Below are 21,297 nucleotides of genomic sequence, written 5' to 3' on the forward strand. Positions count from 1 at the left end.
TTAGATATGCACTCTCTGAAGTTACTATTAGCAGCCAGCTAACTTAGATTAGCACAAAAACAGGAAACGCAGGGAAAACAGCTAGCTATGCTGTCAACAAAATCAGTCTACCAGCTCCTCTAAAGCTCGCTAATAAACACATCTCATTTGTTTAATCTGAACAAAACCCAAAGCGTAAAAATGATAATTTCGCTATTTTTGGGGGGTTTTGTGCCAAAGCCAAACTATCGAGACCAGTTGCCAGGCAACCAGTAGGGACTCATACATATGAGCATACATACATGAGAATAGTATCAATCTCTCTCTGCATGAAAGCTAATAGACTAAGCACATTTCCCAAATGTCTGTGTTTTTGTGCTTAAATTTTGATCTGAATTGGATCAAACACATCAGGGTGAAGGATGTAATACGGACTTCAAGACCAGAGGTAGACATTAGCTAACCATAATACATTTCTAACATTGTGCCAACTGTACCAATATTACAGACTAACATCTAAAGAGAATGATTTTGGTTTGGCACAGACTAGGTGAAGAGCAATGCTAAACACACTTCTCTAAATTATTTTTAGTAAACCCTATGCACTAAATTCTTCACACTCAGTGACAGTTTGACATATAATACCAACATACTCCCATGCCACATGTCCTAGCCAACCACAACCCACAGGCAGGAAAAAAAAATGGGAATACCAGCATTACTAGAGTTTTCCAAATCTGGATGGGGGAGAAGAGAAAGAGAGAAGCCAAACTTAACAGAGACATGAACTCAGAAACCACAAAGTGAGAAAGAGTGTTAAGAGAAAGACAGCAAGACATTGCACAGGCCAAGAGCAATGCAATATCAAAACAAAAAGATAAGTCTTCAACTGGGTCTCAATCATTTATTAGGTTCAAGAAAGAAATGTTACAGTTTATACATAAACAACTAATCTCACTTGAGGGTGGAATTTGATTTATTAGTAAAAACCAGTGATAAGATAAAGAGAAAGAAAGGAATACTAAGCTTTACTGGAGATGATATAATTAGCTAAACAAAAGAAGCTTTATTTATGACACTGGGATCTACTTCTCCCATAAGCCATCACTTAGCTAGTGTTCCCAACATGGGGCAGTTTCATTGACACATCATTAATACCAACATGGTGGTGAAATTGATAAAATAAAAAATTAAAACTAAACAAACAAGACAAAAACAACAAAAGGGGTAACTTTTCATTTAGATAGTGTCTTATAAATGCATCTATACATAGTTAACTCAACACAAGCGGTTGAGATGTCTGTCATCGACATGTAAGACACAAATGCAGAATATGGATGCTGATCTCACTTGCAAAATGAAGCGTTACCATGAAAAGAACAATAAACAGTTTGTGCAACAGCCTGTTTTGGTCACCCAGGTGTGTGCATACAGACCGGTTACATGTTTATGGAAACAAGAGGGCAGAGCAGACATTGGTGATGTGACAGGAGAAGAAGGGAAAATAACACAAGGAACATACACCAGGGCCAGAGTAGAGTGGTGTGTTGAAGAGACAGCATACAAACAATAACCATCAGACAGGTGGGGTTGCTTGTTTCATATTTGGACTTGATATTTGTACGGGGTGGGGGTGGGGGGGTGGGTGGGGGGAAGGGGGGGTGCAGAGCAGTAAACCATGTTTACTGCACCCACTCCAAACAGTTGGAGCCCCACAGGGGAAGGATTTGGGATGTGTATAAGGATTAGTAACATCCGCTATCCTTTTTTACCGATACCCAGGGCCTGGCTGAGTGTAGCCCTGGCCGTAAGGGGGGCGGTTGCGAGCATATGGGTTAGCAGCTCCTGGTGGAGGGGTGACAGTGTTGCCTGGTGGCGGGGTGTATCCCGGGCGGGGTTGGTACCCTGAGCCGGGCTGGGAGCTGGGCGGCAGGCTGTAGTTGGCAGGCTGGGTGGCCTGGGATGTATAGTTTTGGGGAGGGAAGGCTGCTTGATACTGCTGGGCTCCCTGAGTTGGATGGGGCTGCTGCTGGCCACCCTGGAAACCCGGAGCTGGAGCTGGAGCCGGAGCTGGACCGGAGGCTGGAGCCTGGGAGGAGGGAGGTGCGTAGTTCTGAAACTGCTGCTGCTGTGGCTGTGGTGGGCCAGGCTGAGGGGCACCGGGCTGAGTGCTGTATCCTGCAGAGAGGGAGGAAAGGAGGGAGTCTCTTCAATTCACTCTAGAGAGGAAAGAGAATTCCCTTACTTTACAACACAGCAGCTACCTTTTTTCCTCTTAAATCCTGACCATTTTTACTCTTACCAGAGTACTGCATATTGTACTGCTGCTGCTGAGGTGGGGCACCTGGTTGCTGAGGCGGGTATCCACCTGGAGCCTGGTACTGCTGATACACCTGACCTGAAGAGACAGGGACAAGCATAATCAATACACAGATAGAACCAAACATATAAGATAGCCACTACTAATATAAACCATTATCCATTACATCTTAATCTATTAAGGTTTTTCCAGGCTACATGCAACTCAAGGTCACTCCAGAGTGGCAGTAATACATGGCAGCCTGTTTGGTAATTGCCAAATATACCAAAGGAATTTCTGCACGTAGGAAGTTACAACAATTAACAGTTGACAATAACAGATAGCTGGCAAACAACTATCCACCACAGAGCCTTCTGTATGATTGTATGTGTTTAAATTTGGAGCAGCTATTCAACTGCTACTTTTAGTGCTATTATCACAGGGAACAGATCGTGTAGAGTCTCTTCCACAGACCACCTGCTGACGTAGTTACAGTTGGGTGGAGTAAAGATTATGTATATGTCTTGTAAAGCCAGATGCATTAAAACCTTTTTAACATCTGGTTACATCTGGCTAGAATACAATCGGGTGGCATATTCATCTTGAAAGCTTCTTAGTTGCATTTACGCTTTGCTTTTTTTCTATCACATAGCTATTCAAGATGCATGAAGTTAATTAAGTGTAAATGGGGTCTCTGTATCTTCACAGAAACAGCTGTGCATCTTTCACACACAACTGCTTCAATAAAAACAGCTGCAACCACTTTGATACAAGTATTTGTTGCTAAAAAGCCCAGTACCCAGAGATATCTCTCTATGGGACGATTCAGTAGAATTGGCTCCGAGCTAGAGAACAGCATGCAGATACTCGAAAAAACATAAACACACTTAGGATGCTAAACTGAAGCTGAAATATGCATCCTCTATTGAGATACTAAGGCACTCTGTGTGTGTGTGTGTGTGTGTGTGTGTGTGTGTGTGTGTGTGTGTGTGTGTGTGTGTGTGTGTGTGTATATGTATGTGTGTGTGTGTGTGTATGTATATATATATATAAACTCAGGCCAGGAGTTGTTCTCTGCACCACCAGATACATCTATGTTTGCAGACAGTGACTTCCTGCTGCACATTTATTCACTATGACTTCACCGGTCCACTGCATCCATGCACATGTGGAGGATGGCCACCATCATCTCTACAGCTCCAGTCATCTCATGTTCCACTTATTAGCAACACTTAAATAGCATGATGAGTAATCAGGGATACCTTTCTTGACATTGATGCCGTTTTTATGTTTTAAAAACATGGAAACAATTTCTCCTTGTTATTTTACATTTGCTCATCCAAGTTTTCCATTGAATGCCTGAATGTTCAGCAGACAAGCGAATACTTGGCAAACTAATGTTCTCCCTTAATAAGGCCTAAATTTTACTCCCAAATCTCCTGCCTGGCATATAAATTTGGGTAACGACACATGAAAAGCAAAGCGCAAGAGAAGGCATAATAAAATAGGGCCGCCCCAGGGTTCACTGGTTTTTCAAGCGCTGGTAAAACTGGTGCTGATTTTCCACTCATTTGGGAGGGCTGACATGACACTTTACAATTCTTGAGAGTCTGAACAAAGCAAAGCTAAAGAGACTCCTATGAAATGCTGTACTGTCAGAGAACCTCAATGCACTCCTTCTTAATAACTCCCTCTTTTTCATATCCAATAATTTAACATTCAAAGTAGCACATACATTACAAAAACAATTATTGTACTAAAAACAACTGACTTTGAAGCTGAGGCTCAATTAACCAGCAGTCAGAAAACAAGTCATATTACTTTGCATTGGTCTTGGAGACACTTGACAACTAAATGTTTAGCTAGAAACAGGGTACCTCTTTAGTGTCTTTTTATAAGCATTGAAGTGATGTGGCAACCATCTGTTATCTCACTGACAGCACCTTTAACATGAACACCATGGTCTTTATTGTGTGACAAGGCATGTGTGTTAAATTGGCTTCTTCTCCTGTTCTCCTCGGCCTGTAATTCATCATGAGTGTTATGTAAGAGTATGAAAGGATGCATGGTTGTTAGACCCCTTTGGCTGGGGAGTTCATTTAACTCCAGTGTAGCCAAGAGGTCAACTATGAGCCTGCTGAGTGCCCACGGGACAAACGACTAGGGTCTCACTGAAGACAGAGCCGCAATGCTTCAGAAGAAAAACCCCAAGTTGGGAAAATTATGTTTATTAGAACAATTAAGCATTTGGCTGTAGTTCTGCTGACCTTTAAACATGCCTCAAAAAGGAGTCTTGAGAACAATAAACATTTCACACCAAACACACTTCTGCCCATCTGATAAAGAGCCTTATGCAAATGTCCTCAGCCGTTGATACATACACATGTTTAGAGTTTCTGCCTTTCTTGCACACATATTGCCAAGGGTATATCAACATATGACAGACAACAGGATGAAATCTTTACCATCTGCTTATGGATCTTGTTAGCAACATTCTTATGATAACAAGTAACCTAAGCTTGCATTGAAAGTGAGCTTAAGGCTAGCTTTAAAAGGCCACACATGCTCAGTTGGCATCCAATCTCAGTGTATTTGCTTTTATAAATTCTTGTGCATCGACTGGTTGTTCTAATTTGCCTTGAGGCTGTTACACTGACAGCCAGAGACAGGAATAATGTGAGGACAGGGTCGAGTTGGAGATGAGGATCGGCAGGATCTAGTTTAATGTCTTTGTGTGCCAACCATCTGCAGCCTTGGAAGTAAGAAAAGAGATGAAGAAGAGAAACTGTGAGGAGAAAACAAACAATTCGTTGCTACGCTAGGCTTGGAGATGTATCTATCAACTTGTTACAAGATTACAAGATGGTATCTAGCAAGAGCTGCCAATGTATATAATAACAATACTTAACTGATCTCTGTGGGGAAATTATCTCTTTACTTGGTACTAGTTAAAAGATAATTGTTACTAGTTTTCTAGAATTATTCGAGTAACTCAAATAATTCGATTACTAAAAAACCTCGATGCAAAATGATTTGCCTCGAAGCTTTGTTTAATCAATGTTACCAACGTATCGCTCACGGTGTTTCCGCACGGATGATTATTACTGTCGCACACCGGGCTGACGCTGCTGGCGACACATGCCATGAAGACTGACGGCGCACATTACAAAATGAAGAGCGTAAATAGTGAGGGACTAAGAGAAGAGACAGGCTGGAGAAAACGACAGAAAGTGTCCAAAGTTTGGAATCGGTTCAAACGTAATTAAAACGAAAACTGTACAGTGTGTGTACTGTGAAATCGAACTAGCTTACCACAATAAAATCACGACGTCAATGCTTCAGCATCTCAACAGAAAACATTGAGTCTAACTTTATCATCCATTCCACGAAGCGGACCCGACAAAAGTAAATCACAGAGTCGTATGAACGATGAAACAAAAACAAAGACAAGAAAATGCGTAGTGGCGACGACAATTTGATCTAAAGAGCCGACTTGTTGACTATCCCTTCGGAAAAACAGCTGATTGTTGCGCGCACCTCTCTCTCTCGCTCGCTCTTCACGGAGAAACAGCTGATCAACGATCTACTAGCATAAGTGTAACAGAACTGTGTGACATTGTAATCAAATATATAAATAAAAATAGGTTGAGTATAACTAATATTTACATATAGGCCTATATACAGAGCAGTCTCAGGTTGAAACTTGTAGTTCTGAAAGTTAAGTTGCACAATTTAAGGTAATGTATGTTTAATGTATGCCTTAGTTTGAGGTTGTTATTGCATTTCAGAAAAAGTTTTCTTTAAAAACAATGTAATATGGCACTTAACTGCACTAAATAGGTTTAGTTTTTTTTTTTTTTTTTTGAGAGATGATGTAAACAATGTAGGCACTATATAAATTATAATATACTTATATTTATAATATTATAATATTATTATTGCTCTTCAATAAAACAAAAGTATTTTTTTATCCGATTACTCAATTAATCGAAGGAATAATCGGTAGAATACTCGATTACTAAAATAATCGATAGCTGCAGCCCTACTTGGTACAGAAAGATTCCCTGGAGCTGGTACAAAGGCTTGCTCAACTTAAGCAGGGTTAACGCCTGCTCACACAGGGGCTTAAGTTTAATAATGGGCGGTCAGCCTTTTTAATACCACACATCTAGTAGCCTTGAAATAACACCTGTCTTGTCCAAATGTGTTTGTTTGAACTTATATTAAACTGGATGTAATTTAACATTAATTATATAAAAAGGGGATATTGTTCCAATAACTTTTTCATACAGGACAGTGATCCTGGCATTCTCGGTGTTTACGCCTGCTCTCTTTTTTCGGTAGGATATATATATATATACACATTATTTTTCCACATCCAAAAGTTCTGGTATAAAAAGATTGCGTTGAAAGCTTAAATTATTGATATGGTATGAAAGACTGGGAACAACTCCTGAAATCAGCCCGATCGGTTCAGGACATCTCTACTTTTAGCCTTATTACTTTTAGTGATTTATTTCAACTTCTCGTCCTGCTTCTGCTTCACACACTCTAATCGCATCACATTGTGTTACTGTTAAGACCTTACAACTGACTCAAGGTTTTTGCTGAGCTATTCCACAATCTTTCCACATACCATCTGGCACAGACATGATGATGAGAATAATAAAGAAGCAAGAGAAAAATACATGTGATGAATATGATGCACACAACCATCACAGATCAAGAGAGATATAGTATAAGCAACTTAAAACTATTGCTCAACAATAACAATTCCACAAAAATATGCCTCCGTGATAGCATCCCTGCATTAACACATCTATTTAAGTCTTGAAAACCAGTCAGAACCACACATCAGATCAGCAAGAACAAGTTACTCATTAGAAAATCTGTTGTTTCTCCTACTAAGCAGCTTGCTGTTGAGCTGGCTAACTCAGTGAATGAATAAGTCTTCATCTGGAGCAACTAATAGAGCCCTACGGATAGGCCCTGCATCGCCAACCAGGCCAAACCACAAACCACCAGTTAAATGGAAGTAGTCATACCACGTGTGCAGAGAATCTGTGTTGCAGGTGTGGTCAGGAGTCAGCAGTGCGATTGCTCTGAGAACGAGTTATGGCTCTCACAGGGTGCAACGAAAAGGCATCTTCTTTGCTCCAATGATCTCCTCATTTAGCGAGGCCAAACCACAAACTGAAAATAATCTGATCCACTAACAGCAACATGGCAAACAATAAAATATGCTTCATTTCTATGGCTGCACCTGCCTGGGCCTTTCTTCACAACAACAGGAGAAACAAGCCACAGAATTCCCTCATGTTAGGTAAGATACTTGGATAAAAGGAAATGGACATGCAAGATTGGCACAGAAGACCATTTCCCAGAATGTTATTGTGATGAGAAAATTAAGTAAAATATGTTGTTTGTTTTTGCCAACATACTGCCTGATCCTTTGTTCATTTATCTTCATCCAGGCCTTAGGTTTGGGTCCAACATGTCCATGTTAAAGATCGCACACCGGGGTGAGCTATGATATAGTCTCTGCTGAGTAAGATAAACCCTAAATCCATGGATACTCCTGTTTACGGAGCGATTAAGATTCCACAGCGGTGAGAGTCATCATTTCTCATTCAATGAAACTTCTGCTTCAACAGCAGAATGGATCTGATTCCCTAAAACAAGGAACAAGCATTTGCTTAAAGTACATGCAGTCAATTTAGTTTCATTCAGTTCAGTCAGTTTGCTCTTCTCATAGGATAACATTCTTCACTCTATTAACATTTCACCTAATCGAATAGCTGGCAGGGCATAAGTGATCCAATCACTTACCTGGAAAACAGTTTTAAAACAGCAACGTTAATACAGCATGTCGGAGGAATACAGCGTCTCCTGCAGCGGGGCGTCAGAGGGACTGCAGCGTTGGCTAACGTTAGCTTCCTGTCTCATCTGGGGTCTGATAAACAGTAAATGATGCTATTTTTCAATAAACTGTAGCTGTCATATTTCACGGGACCCACGTGAGTGCGGATTTCATGTCGCGGCTTTCGTCGCTGTTTGTCACTTTGCCTAAGATTGAGTAAAGTAGTACTGTTGTTTATTTGGTTGCCATGACTTCGCGAGTGATGGCGTCCTGTCACTGTTCCGGTTGCTCACCCTAAGGGGAGAGAGAGCGGATGACAGTTCGCTTGAGTTCAGTAGAGCAGACGGCTCTGCAGAGTCATGTAATTACGACTTTTGGCGGTGCACAGTGTACATAGCGGAAAACCTGTTGTGCGTCTGCCCTATTTCTGATACCGTGGCGGCCCACCACGGTAGAATCAACAGAGGAAACACTGTGTCTGTAATCCAATGGGAAATAAAAAGAAGGTAAGTGGAATTTGATCAACAGAGCTAACTAAAAAATGGTAGTGTAACAGGGTCTGGTGCATTATTTGATCTTCTCTGTCTGTCATAGAAATACTAAATTACACTTGAACGAGTAATTGATTTCAGAGTGGACACAGTCAAGCAAGGCATGAAATTACATCTTGCAAACAGGACTACACTGACTGTGGCAGTGGCTGCACATGTTCTTGGAGTAAATCCTTTAGTCAGTTATGAAGAAAGGAAAGGCCGTCGTTTTGCATAACAGGCCTGCCGTGTATGCCCTGTACCGTATGCATGACCATGGTCGAGACAGGACTAAGCACATATAAACAACATAATACAAACTGCAGTTTGTAGTGTCTATAATTTAGATATATTTGAAGGGTTTTTACTGTGGTACTGTGTGTGTGGACCTGGACCCTGAGACGATGCACAGCTTTTTGGGGGATTGTCTCTTCCGTTTTACTTTTTGTATTTTGGTATTGCTTCTATGTATTTTTTGCTCCTCCGACTAATTTATTTCCTTCTTTGGATAATAAAGTTAAATTTGATTACATTTTTGATTTATTCTACACAAATCTGCACATTAAAAAAAATATTATAACCCTGACTAATTTATGAATTATGGCAACAACTTGAGATGAGAGAAACATATTTGTCTGGGTGGTGGGCTGTTATATCTACTGCAAGAATCAATACTATAATGCAGAATGTTTTAAAGATTAATTATTTGGCCTGTAAATCAAATCTTACTCTAAAACCAACCATCAGATGTAATTTTACCTTAGGTGTATAAGATCCTAGGCAAGAACTACTCAAAAAGAAAAAAGCCTGGATAAGTAGTTTAGGCAAACACATTTAACCTTGCTCAACAGGGGGTGATATTTTTTATGAGGCTACATTGGTGTTGATGTTGGAAAAACATCCCATATAACAGCACCACTGTAAAAGTAAATGTAATCGCTTAACCATCCATACTCCCTGTGGTAATTATGATATGACACAACCCTGCCTCATGTGTCTGCTTGTGTGTACATTATTCTGTATTAAATATGGCTTATGTGCATTTGGGAAATTTCTTGGGAGACACAGTAGCTGTGTGTGCATGTGTCTCACCATCCATGCCAGCTGGGGGTCCCTGCTGTACTCCTGCATAGGGAGCCTGTGGTTGGGGGGGCACCACTGGCTGAGGGGCTGCAGACGAGGAGGAGGCAATGCTGTCAGGGGTTCCTGAGCGCTCCTCTGGTGCAACCGCTGGGGGAGCTACTCACAGGCACAGAGGAGATATGAATTCTTTACTTAACAGCTACACACTGAAACATATAAAATAAAAACAAAAAGCGTTTTCTATTTTTTACAGTTGGATAGGACGCAATACCTGGGGCCTGGTCCTCGCTCAGGCCAAAAGCGGAGATGACATTCTTGCTGACCTCATCCTGGTTTTTTAACGGGTCGAAGGCTGACATGCTGGCTGCACTGACTGGAGTTGCATGTTTCACTGTGTGGTCTGCTGCCAAAACTTTGCCTTCACGTCCATCCACTGCTTCTAGAAACACAGCCACAAAAATGTTTAAAAACCGGTAGAGACAAAGACAAAATTTGGCAATAATGCAATGCATGTATGCAACATTTTGCCCTCTCAGCATGGTGCCAGATAGCAAACTACAGGTCACCCCCGTTTACTTCATTCTTTGATTCCAGCCAAATCACATATGAATATGTACTTTTTCAGGAGAGTACAGAATTAAAAAGTTACAGCTAACAGAGAATAATAAATACGTTTTAATACAGCAGCCTCCTACCACACTGTAACAGGACAACACGTTCCTCACATAAATGCTTTGATCACAGTTATGATGACAAGGAAAGGGTGTATTTCTGTTTAAGATGTGTGTATGTGTGTGAGTGACCACAATCAAACTGGACTGAACCAGTATGTATGCAGTTTATAACTAAAACTACAAATGTAGTGTATAATGCCAGAAAAATCTTTATATGAAAACAAGTTATTACAACAATGACTGAACCTTATAAATTGCCTGAGTTTGGTGCCAGTATCCATGTGGGATATAGATCTTACGATTTTGGCAGTGAGCATGTGGAATATATACAAGTGGTATTTGTTAATGAGGCCGTGCGATCCCCCATCATTGGGATTAAGAGACCTAACAGGCAAGATTTGTTATCTTAAAAACAAAAACAAAACCCAAAGAAAAATCAAACCACCTGGATTGTGTGTGTGTGTGTGTGTGTGTGTGTGTGTGTGTGTGTGTGTTTGTGTATACACATATGGCATTAACTACTAGGGCAGAATGTTTCTTGTGGATCCAACATGTTTGTCTATAATATTTATATACATGTAAGAGTTGTTGATTTTCAACTTAAAATCTTAGTTTCACAAGTATGTGTCTGTTTTTCATTAATAGGCAGTTCCTATGTTACAACAATTCAAAGAGCAGTTGTGCACATACAAAAGGAAAGACTGCAAATGACTCAAGAAAATGCAAAATGTACATATTATTATGGCATTATAATCCCGGCAGACATTGGCTTTTTAAGACTGATACTGAGATCGATATTTGACAGTTTAAAAAATCTGACAATGATATATCTGCATAACATAAACAAACAAACATTTTCTTCGTGACCAGCAGGACATTTACAGCTGAAAAATCAACTTGTCAGTGCTCTCTGGTGGACAACTATGAAAATGTGACAATGTTTCTAAATTACCTTAAAACTTTGTTCTGTACTGCAATTCATTGTTACATACAGGCTAACATATACACACTGATACTGCTATGTCTGCAATAAGCTAATATCGGCTGATTTGTCGGTCTAGCTCTAACATGTATGTGGATGTGCATGTGTGTGGGAGTGCTTACCACTGTATGGTGCTGTAGCAGCCAGACCAGGCTCTGTGGGGGGCTCCAAGCTATCCAGGAGGTTGTTGACTTTATTCCTGAGCTCAATGAGCTCCCTGCGCAGGTATTTCACCTGACTAGACTCCAAAGGCCGTGGCTGACCATTCACTGCAGGTAACAAGAGATGAAGAGAGTGGACATAAGGGAGTAAATTAATCAAATTGTTGTTGTTAGATCTCAAGCAGGGTGATTAATAGAATTTGACTCCTGATTCTGTTCGATTCTGACCTGCGGCCCTTTGCTGCATAACCATTCTCTCTCTATCTCTCTCCCCTTACCTGTCTTCAGCTGTCTTATCTTATGAAGCCCTAAAATGCCCAAAGAATAATCTTTAAAAACAAATATGTAAAGCTGTGTCATCAGCACAACTATTACACATTAAAATCTGCTAATGTAAAATAAACAATAATTCTGCAGCTCATTAGATTATAAATGATGACCTGTCCCAATTCTGTTGGCTCCACACTCTGAATACCTAGGATTACAGAGATCATCTATCACATGGTTGAATCCACAAAGCCAGTTACAATAGCAGCCAGGCTGACAGAGGGACTGAGAGCTTCATCATCACCAGCTAACAATAGAGCTGTGGAATGCTGAGCAAAACGGCGCTGGTTTTCCGTGCTTACGGTACTTAATGAAATAAAATTAAAACTTAGGTGCATTATTACAATGTCAATGTACAGGAAACGGGACAAAGGTCTTCACAATCTTCGACCGTATGTGACGCACTACACAAGACACTTTACCTTCTTTAAACCCTCATTTCCCCACTACTAATTGACTGAGGAGTGAAATTTCCATTGAAAAAGAATGAATGTGAGAATGGAGATCGCCGGACATTCCATTCTCACACAAGTTTCTCTGTTTGAGTGGATAATGTTGAACAGAGAGGCACGGGGTCACGAGGCACTATGCTGAGACACAGGCTGCCACGAGATTCCAGCTACTCTCGCTCCTTTTGAGGTCACGACATGCAATGACGTGACAGGACTCATGCCCCGTTTACACAAATATGCTCGCGGGTGAAAACGACAAAATATTTTATCAGATGCACCTTTCGTTTAGACGGCAACAGCATTTTTGGAGCTTAAAAACGCAAAAAAGTGAAACCACCCTCCAGAGTGGAAATCTTAAAAACGCTCCACCGTCACGTTCCCATCTAAAGGGTAAAAATGCACTGTGCGAATGTGTGCGTGAGTGTGTAGCGTGCGCGTGTGTGTATGTGTGTGTGTGTGTGTGTGTCTGCCTCGTTTGTTGTTCGCTTCACGCTACTAGGGAGAGGAGAGGAGGAGAGGGAGACAAGTAGAAGGAAGGTTCTACGCAGGCGCGCAGACTTGGTGGATTGCATTTCACACACTTTTGCGTCACCATATGCACACAGATTTCCCCCCTATAACGGTCGTCTAAACGCGGAATAAAAAGTGAGAACGCAACGCCACTTTTGCGTTTTCTCTGTAGATCGTTTCCGTCTAAACATAGCAAAAATAGAAACATAGAAAATTAAAACCTTACAGCTCCCTGGCTAATTATAGCAGCATCAGTAGGACTGACTGACTTGGATCACAGCACAGGAAACATCATGTTATCATTACAGATCCACGAGCAGAGTTTCTAACTTTGTGTGAGCCATTTTGAGTTTCAAATCTTGATAAGATTATTAGATGTAACATGCACATCCATGGTGTGCTCTGGTTTTAAGTATGTTTTTTTTCAACAGCTGATAGCAATATTCTGTAGACTCCATATCTTTCTAAATATCTAAGTTTAACTTTTATTTAGGCCTATATTCCCATACAACAACTTTATTTCCTGGCAGGAAGGAACACAGTTTGGACTATACAACAGCCAAACACTGGGATATAGTTCTGACTTTAAATGAATAACATTTACAGGAAATAGAATTCATGAAATTAAAAACACATGTAATGTAGAAATGGCCTGCCAGGAAACATACTCAGGGAAAACATCAAGTTGTTTTTTGACATATTTTTTGACGTATATATGGCCTTAAATGAGCATGTATTGAAAATATTTGATTGAAAGAAAACTGTCCCAGATGGCATGTCTGATCAGTACGTATCAATGTCAGCTGGGATCTGCTCCAGCCCCCTGCGACCCTTCAAAGAATAAACGGCGGGTGTAGCTAACGGATGGATGGAATATATTTCACCATTATTTAAGCATTTTTATCTGCCTTCTTCATGCCCACAAATTCTGTAAGTTACTATAACCTAATCCATTTAGCAGTTCTTTTTTTCACAAAATGCATTATTAGAGCATATAGAGAAATCACATTAGAGCTATATATATATATATATATATATATATATAGTTTGTTAATGTCCAGTTTCTATCAATGTTTAGTAACCAGCCCTGACAGAGAACATCATTTACCCATAAAGCTGCATGTACATTTCCTGTATATGCCATGTAGTTACTGGGGTCGCCTTGTTTTTAAGTATTTCTATTCAAGCAATGATCAAAACCATACTCTTGGTCTAGTATTTATCGGTTAATACTTTCAACACAACTTTATGCAACGTATTGTTACCAGAGATGGGGACTCAAGTCTGAGACTCGGATTCGAGTCACACTTAAGTTGCACAAACAGCTGACTTCAGACTTGACTCAGACTCGACCCAAAAGACTTCAGACTTGACTCGGACTCGAGCTTCGAGACTCGTCAAAAACCTGTTTTCATGCAATTATTGTTTTTTAAATCTAAATTTATTCATGTATTTCTATTTTCTTTTATTGGCGCATATAAGTTGGGGAAACGTATGACGAGCTGCATGTCCCCTGCCCTTTGCCATAATGTGCAACGTAACGCATGCGTTATGTCTTATGCGCGCGCACTCCCATATAAAAAAATGCATTGACAATGCCGGAGTTGTGCCTTTTATCATAAGTTTTGCTTTCAATAACTTGGTAAACAGTGGCAGTAAGCTAACAGCTACATACAAGGTGTGTGGCACCAAGATAAATGATGCCAGATCAACAACGTCGAACTTCATCAGGTATCTCAAAACGCACCCAGATAGGTCAGTCACTTGCTAATGTGAAAGAGACGTTACATTCAGCATATATCGTCAAAGGTAACAAGCTAACTATCGCAAAGTGTTGTGCTAATACTGGGAACAGGAAAATTGTATCTTTATAGTTAGTAGTCGCTGAGGCTAAGAAATCCATGGCGCACAGGAGGCGGGACGCACGGCTCCATCTCCCCAGGAACAAACGCTGTGTTGGGTGGGGAAACTCATGTGATGCGTAATTGATCCCTTGGATGATTTGTAGGCTATTAAGTGAACAAGGTGTACCCGGTCCACCAAACACTGGGCCGTCTTGACTGTCTTAATTCTGCACGTTTCTGTTGCTGTAGTCCTATTTACTAATTCATTATTTCATCCATGCGTGGCGCAGTGGATCCGTGCGCACTGTCACCTGCCGTGGAGACGCTGGCCTCACTAACCTCTCCTCATCGGAGTTGGATCTCCCTTGCGCTGGACTCAGTTTCACTGAGCGTACTAACACTTAGAAAATAAATAAATTGCATTAGATCAGTGAGTTCAAACTGCTTATTGTGCGTAATTTGGACTGAGATGCATGTTGTTCTGTAACTGGTGTGGCGCTGCCACTATTCTCTTGATTTCCACTTCAACATTAGACATTTTTTTGAGTGAAAGAGATGTTACATTTAGCATATATCGTCACAGGTAACAAGCTAACCATCGCAAAGTGTTGTGCTAATGCTGGGAACAGGCACATTGTATCTTTATAGTTGTGTCCATATGATGTGACAGACTTAGGTTCATATTTCACCAGCTCCAAGGGCTAGAGGGATGTGTTAAGTAGACCCCATAAAGTTATCCCACAACTGATTTTGATACTGTACTGTATGGATGGTAGCTACAGGACATTACAATAACAATAGGGTGTAAACAATACAGTGTTAGGGACAGATCAGATGACCTGAGACTTGACTTGAACTTGCCCCTCAAAGACTTGAGACTTCACTTGGACTCAAGCTCAAAGACTTGAGACTCGACTTGGGACTTCCAAAAAATGACTTGTGAACATCTCTGATTGTTACTAGAAAAAAGAAACAGGCCTCAATCTGACATATTAGGGTGAGGCTAACTGGTTGCTTGGTTAATGTTATTAATGTTTATATGACCTACTAGATAACTGTGGGCTGGTACACATTTAAGATAAAGATTACAAATCAGTATAACTGGCACAGAAGGCTTTTACATCCATCAACTGCCTGTCACTTTGTTTGCTGAACCAGCACTAAATGCATTGAAATTCCACCCCAAATTAGTCAGAAGGGAGTGTAGACAACTTCCATTCGGACAGAGAACAGCTGAGGTTTGTTGTGTGAAACTGCCCTCCAGTGACTGGTTGTTGTAACAGCTGATGTGAAACATTTGGGTCTACAGTTTATCATTGTGATGACGCTATCACATGAATTAGACATCTACTGGCTTGAAGTTTGGATTCCTCAAAGCAAGATTCTATGAAGGGGCAACAGAAAGGAAATTATTTAATATCTTACCAAACAAAGTCAGTTTGAGTATTCTACTGCACTGGATGGCGAAGGAGAGGTCAGAGCTGTCAAAGATGGTGATGAGATCATCATCTAAAAAAAGGGAAAAAAGAGAGACCAAATGATTCACTATAAGCAAAATTATCTCTACCAATGAAAAGATAAGATAGCTAAGATACCAAATTAGGGACAACAAGCCCATGTCCTGACTCACCTTCATCCTTGTATTTGATGGCAACCTCGTCATTACTCTGCAGCTTTCCCCTGAAGACACGCTGCATCATCAGCACTAGCTCGTCATAAGTAATGTCTTCGTTATGAATCGGGATGCGTCTGATGTCGTCGCCCAACTGGGCTTTGATGATCAGCTTCCCACTCAGGTCCAGCTGGCCGTTCATGGTGCCGTCCGACCTCTTCTGCTCCCACCACTTAACAGGGTCAGAAGAGAGGTAGATTTAAATATAATCAACAAGTCTGTTGTTCTAGCTTTCCTTCTCTTTTTTCAGTGCTAATTGGAGCCTATACTATGACTTTGATCATATGTTAATTATTACAGAAGAAAAGTTATCATTCATAAAGATTCAAGATTCAATACTGAGTTGCTAAGAATTTGGTAAAGTGTGCTCGTTACATAAAAACAGAAGACATTCATAGCAGGATAGTTAATACACATGAAAACACATAGACATTACTAATATTTGATTTAATAGTCTCTCTCAATCTTTAACAATGAAGCTATCTCCCTGCAGGGTAATGGTGCGTTTTCTAAAGTCTATTTATAACGATTATAATCTAGGGTAATTCAATCATGCCTATGCAGTAACAGTATCACTCAGTTTGACTGGAATATAGGGTCTAAGGGTCAAACATCACCCTGTGAGGTGGCAAAGACAACTCTAAGATATCACAGACTTTGAACCAAAATATCAACCAGTTTGATAAGATAATCAAAGCTTTCAACTATGTTTGGATCTTTTAGAAAAATATGTGATCATTTGTATAATAGCATACCTACATCTGCAGTTACTTACATCTTATATACATTCAGTTAAGTTAGTCTCAACAGTATATGATAAATTACTGTTGGAGCAGTTAGATTAGCTATGGCATGACCTGCTTTTGTTCTAGGCTGGACATTAAACAACTAAATTTATTTTTTCCAGAAATGCTACAGCCATATGAAAGCCAATTTCCACCAATGTAAGGGAAAAAAAGATAATTACAACGAGTAACCATTTCAAAATAATGAGTTAGTATCTCAAAATAATGACTTAGTATTTAAAGTAACAAGATAGTATCTCAATAATGAGAAACTTTCTCAAAATAAAGACTTAGTATATTTTAAAATAAGGTCATCATTTTTGAGATATTAACTCATTATTTTGAGGTTACTAAAATTTTTAGATACTGAGTTATTATGTTGGGATACTGAGTCATTATTTTGATATGCTAAGTCGTTGGTATGAGATACTAAGTCGTTATTTTGAGATACTGAGTCAATATTTTCAGTTACTAAGTAATTGTTTTGAGATACTAAGTCATTGTATTTACATACTAAGTCATTATTTTGAGAAAGTTTCTCATTTTGAGATACTAAGTCATTGTATTTACATACTAAGTCATTACTTTGAGAAAGTTTCTCATTTTGAGATACTAAGTCATTGTTTTTTGAGATACTAAGTCCTTATTTCGAGATACTATCTAATTTTTTAGAGACGGTTTCTCATTATGACAGGATCTGAAATGGGTTTCCATAGCTTTGACTGTCCTAGCCAGATGAATAATTGGCTGGATGCTAGGGATTGTGTGGTAGCTAACGTTTAGCATTCACATTTATATGTGAAATAAGGACAACAACAAACTGATATTCTACCGATATCAACTATACCAAATGTTTGGTGAAAGGTTTGGTACATGGGAATTACACGTTTAAAATGTCATTAAAGTGTAGCTAACGATGAGTGTAAAAGACGCTCAATCGCACAGTCATCTGTCAATGGCCCATAAACAGCTAACGTTGAGTTAGCTGGTAACTGCTAGGCCGTTTCATCCTTGCCCTGTCAACGGTGACACTATTAACTATGAATGTGAAGTTAAAAGCAATAATATAGTTAATCTCCCATTGTATAATTCCATGATTTGCAATAAAGTAACTCGCCTTAATTTCACTTTAAAGCAATCGGTCGGCTAAAAGCGGTTTCCTGTGTAACAACTTGTAACAGCTAACGTTACCTTTAATTGGTTTTCAGAGCTTACGTTAGGTAAAACAGCATATTTTTAACACCGTAATGTATTAACTTCGCCTTCCTTAACATCAGAAAAGAATGGTATCAGTTCTTTTTGTAAATAACTTCCAAAGAATCAGTGTCGACACCTGTTTGGGCGAGCTAGCGTAGCGTTAGCTCCCTGCGTAGCGAACGTAACATTAGTAGTTGCTAGCTAGAAAGATAACCACTCAAACAGTGAGATGACAGAAACTGTTGTGTGGTTAATAAATCATTATATACCTGGACCCAAAACGAAGGAAAGTATTTTACCTCAATCAGACGACTTGACCACGCTGTTTCACAGGTTTTCCCAAACCGTGAAAATAAAATCTGTTAGCTAGCTTAGCTAGACCCGGGTGCCAGCATCAGGAAGTGTCCTCCGAGACTGTCAACGTCAACCAGTACGTGGCATTCATTGTGCGCAGCCGCAGACCATCACAAAGTGCGTGGTATGGTTGTGACCATAGGTTGTGACTGACTCACCTAATTGCAAAGATGACCAAACATCAAATGCAACAAGTTGAAGAGCATTCATTTGATTTTTATTTGGTTTACAGTGCATTATTTTATTCATGTACACAGGCGTAATGAGCTGGCTTCTGATGCTGAATGAGAATACTTGAAAACATAACAATACAGGCAGATATGTTGAAAACCACCTTTCTTTGTAATGGCTTAAATGCATTCTGAAAAAAAAAATTGTGAGAGGTAAAGACTTAATGAAGGAGACAGCATCAGCACATCTGCAGCAAAGGTAAACCTAGTTCAATAAATACAGTAGTGATTTCTAAGCAAAATGTATATGTTAGAACAGTTCATGCCTTCACTGCTGTACTTTTATAAACACCTCTACATCTCTATTTTTTGGAGAGATGGCAATGATGTCTTCGTCTTAAATTACGTACTTCTCTGTTTGGAGAAAAACTGCATTCTACACCCAGTGATGAAGAGGGAACAAGATGACTGTAATGCAATGCAATGTTAATGGCTGTTGCTTTGATGCCACTCCTGATTGTGTGTGCCAGACACTTTAAATAAATAATGATTTAAAAAAAAATCCAGGTTCCTGCATAAATTGTACATCTCACTCTGTTTTATATCTGTGTCAGAGAACACTTGGTATTTAAGGTATGAGTGACATGATGATGACTGAACAAATAGACATCGATAAGATGCATTACCTATATATAAATTAAGATAAAAACACAGTTTTGCCCAGTCACAGGTTTCTTCACTCCATTATTTCTTCTTCTTCTCCTGAGTGCCGTCAAACCATGAGTCTAACAGCTTCTTCATGTAATATAACTGCCAGGCGTGCACTTGAACAGCAACCACCATGATCAGGTACATAACTGTCACAGCAGAGAAGCCAAAAATGAAGCGGTAAGCCTTTCCATGGCGGTAGAGCTGCTGCGCTACAGGAAACATCTCCATTCCACCATAAATCAGAGGTGCCACAGAGAACAGCCCTGCGCTGATCATGGATATGACCAGGTAACTGATATTGTTCTTCGGAAGTGACAAGCCACTGCAGAGCAGAGGGAGGAGGCTGAGCAGGTAGGGATACTCCCACTGGTACGGCATGGACACTGTGTCGTGTGACACCAGGTCGAAGTGGCTGACAGTCACCTGTGCAGCCACCAGCAGCCAGAGGAGAAGGTGGACCAGGTTTAACTTCCGCACCTCTGACTTCAGGGCAGCACTGTAAAACAGAAAACAGATATTGTCGATATTCAGAGACAACATTCATATTCAATGACCAATATCAGAAACAGATCAAAGTTACTTGCCACATTTGGTAATGCGGGGCCACCCTCTCTCTGTGTTTGAAGTCACTTCCATTGGTACCAGCAGCTCTGAGACCAACGCGTGATGTCATATTGCGGGAATACTACTAACACACAAAACAAATCCTATTTCAGAAGCCAAAACTTGACAGAACAAGGGCTACAAGCCTACTAGTACGTACTATTTTATTGATTTATTCATTTGGTCTATAATATGTTCGGAAATAGTGAAAAATGCCTCTTACAATTTCCTAAACCCTAAATGTGATGTCTCTTTAAATGGCTTGTTTGGCAGCAGTCCGAAGCCAAAACATATTCAAGACATTCAAATATGTTTAATTTACTATCACATAAGGCAGAGAAAAGCAGCAAATCCTCACAACTGGAAACTGGAATTGTGTAATATTTGGGCTTTTTGCTTGAAAATGACATTTAATCAATTATCAAAATAGTTGCCAATTTCTTTCTTTTGATCGACTAATTGATAAACTAACTGTTTGTTTTAGCTCTAGACAAAACATTTGACACTTCCAGCCTGCTTATATATCGCAATATAAGAATAGACCCAAGGGACAGGTGAAAAAACACATAAACGATGCTATCAGAGGGGAGAGAAAATCAAGTAAATAAGAACATGAAATCAACCATAATAAACCACACCGTTGTCTAATTCTGTTACCAAGGTGCTAACAACTCTTTAAATTGAAAATGACAAATTTAATGCGGATTAGGTGGGCTGTTGTAATGATTTGAAGCAGGCTAGCGCGTCAGCTGCTGTTGCTAGCTAACCTAATTCAGCATTAACGTTAACTAAAAACAGATATAGTTACGTACGTAGTTGGAGCTGGCGTCGTATTATTATTTGCAATTACAATAGAGCGTGACAACATGTGAAATTACGATAGCTACCAATGCTTACCGCTGCGTATTTCCGTAACGTTTGGCTGAGCTCCTTGTTTGAATCTGTAACGTTACTAACAAAAGATGTGACAGATGTTGCAAAGCGCTCTGCGCATGCGCACAGTCTGAGGCGTCGACTGAAAGACCTCCCACCGCAGCATCAGCATCTCTCCCTAGTCCCCAAGCTATTTGAACTGGAAGTGACACCTTTATAATGTCAGTTGAT

At 40.0% G+C, this 21,297-nt stretch overlaps 2 protein-coding genes across 5 annotated transcripts; both read right to left on the reverse strand.

Moving 5' to 3' along the window:
• Window positions 1-868: 868 nt before the first annotated feature.
• tfg (trafficking from ER to golgi regulator) lies at window positions 869-18,821 on the reverse strand. Of its 4 annotated transcripts, none has more exons than XM_031293577.2 (8): window positions 18,655-18,821; window positions 16,332-16,545; window positions 16,127-16,210; window positions 11,530-11,676; window positions 10,023-10,187; window positions 9,761-9,907; window positions 2,282-2,377; window positions 869-2,157 (listed from the first exon to the last, which is right to left on the reverse strand). In XM_031293577.2, exons 2-8 carry the CDS (start codon window positions 16,513-16,515, stop codon window positions 1,748-1,750), a joined length of 1,233 nt encoding a protein of 410 aa, XP_031149437.1. In that variant the 5' UTR covers window positions 16,516-16,545; window positions 18,655-18,821; the 3' UTR covers window positions 869-1,747. The 4 variants fall into 4 exon arrangements, with proteins under 4 accessions (XP_031149437.1, XP_031149357.1, XP_035860096.1 ...); XM_031293497.2 differs by having other exon boundaries at window positions 10,023-10,190; XM_036004203.1 differs by lacking the exon at window positions 9,761-9,907.
• Window positions 18,822-18,904: 83 nt separating this feature from the next.
• On the reverse strand, window positions 18,905-21,199 carry jagn1a (jagunal homolog 1a). The gene is made up of 3 exons (XM_031293641.2): window positions 21,091-21,199; window positions 20,175-20,275; window positions 18,905-20,086 (listed from the first exon to the last, which is right to left on the reverse strand). The coding sequence occupies exons 2-3, from the start codon at window positions 20,261-20,263 to the stop codon at window positions 19,624-19,626; spliced, it is 552 nt and encodes a 183-aa protein (XP_031149501.1). The 5' UTR covers window positions 20,264-20,275; window positions 21,091-21,199; the 3' UTR covers window positions 18,905-19,623.
• Window positions 21,200-21,297: the final 98 nt, after the last annotated feature.

This window comes from Sander lucioperca, chromosome 8, assembly GCF_008315115.2.
Source record: "Sander lucioperca isolate FBNREF2018 chromosome 8, SLUC_FBN_1.2, whole genome shotgun sequence".
NCBI lineage: Eukaryota > Metazoa > Chordata > Actinopteri > Perciformes > Percidae > Sander > Sander lucioperca.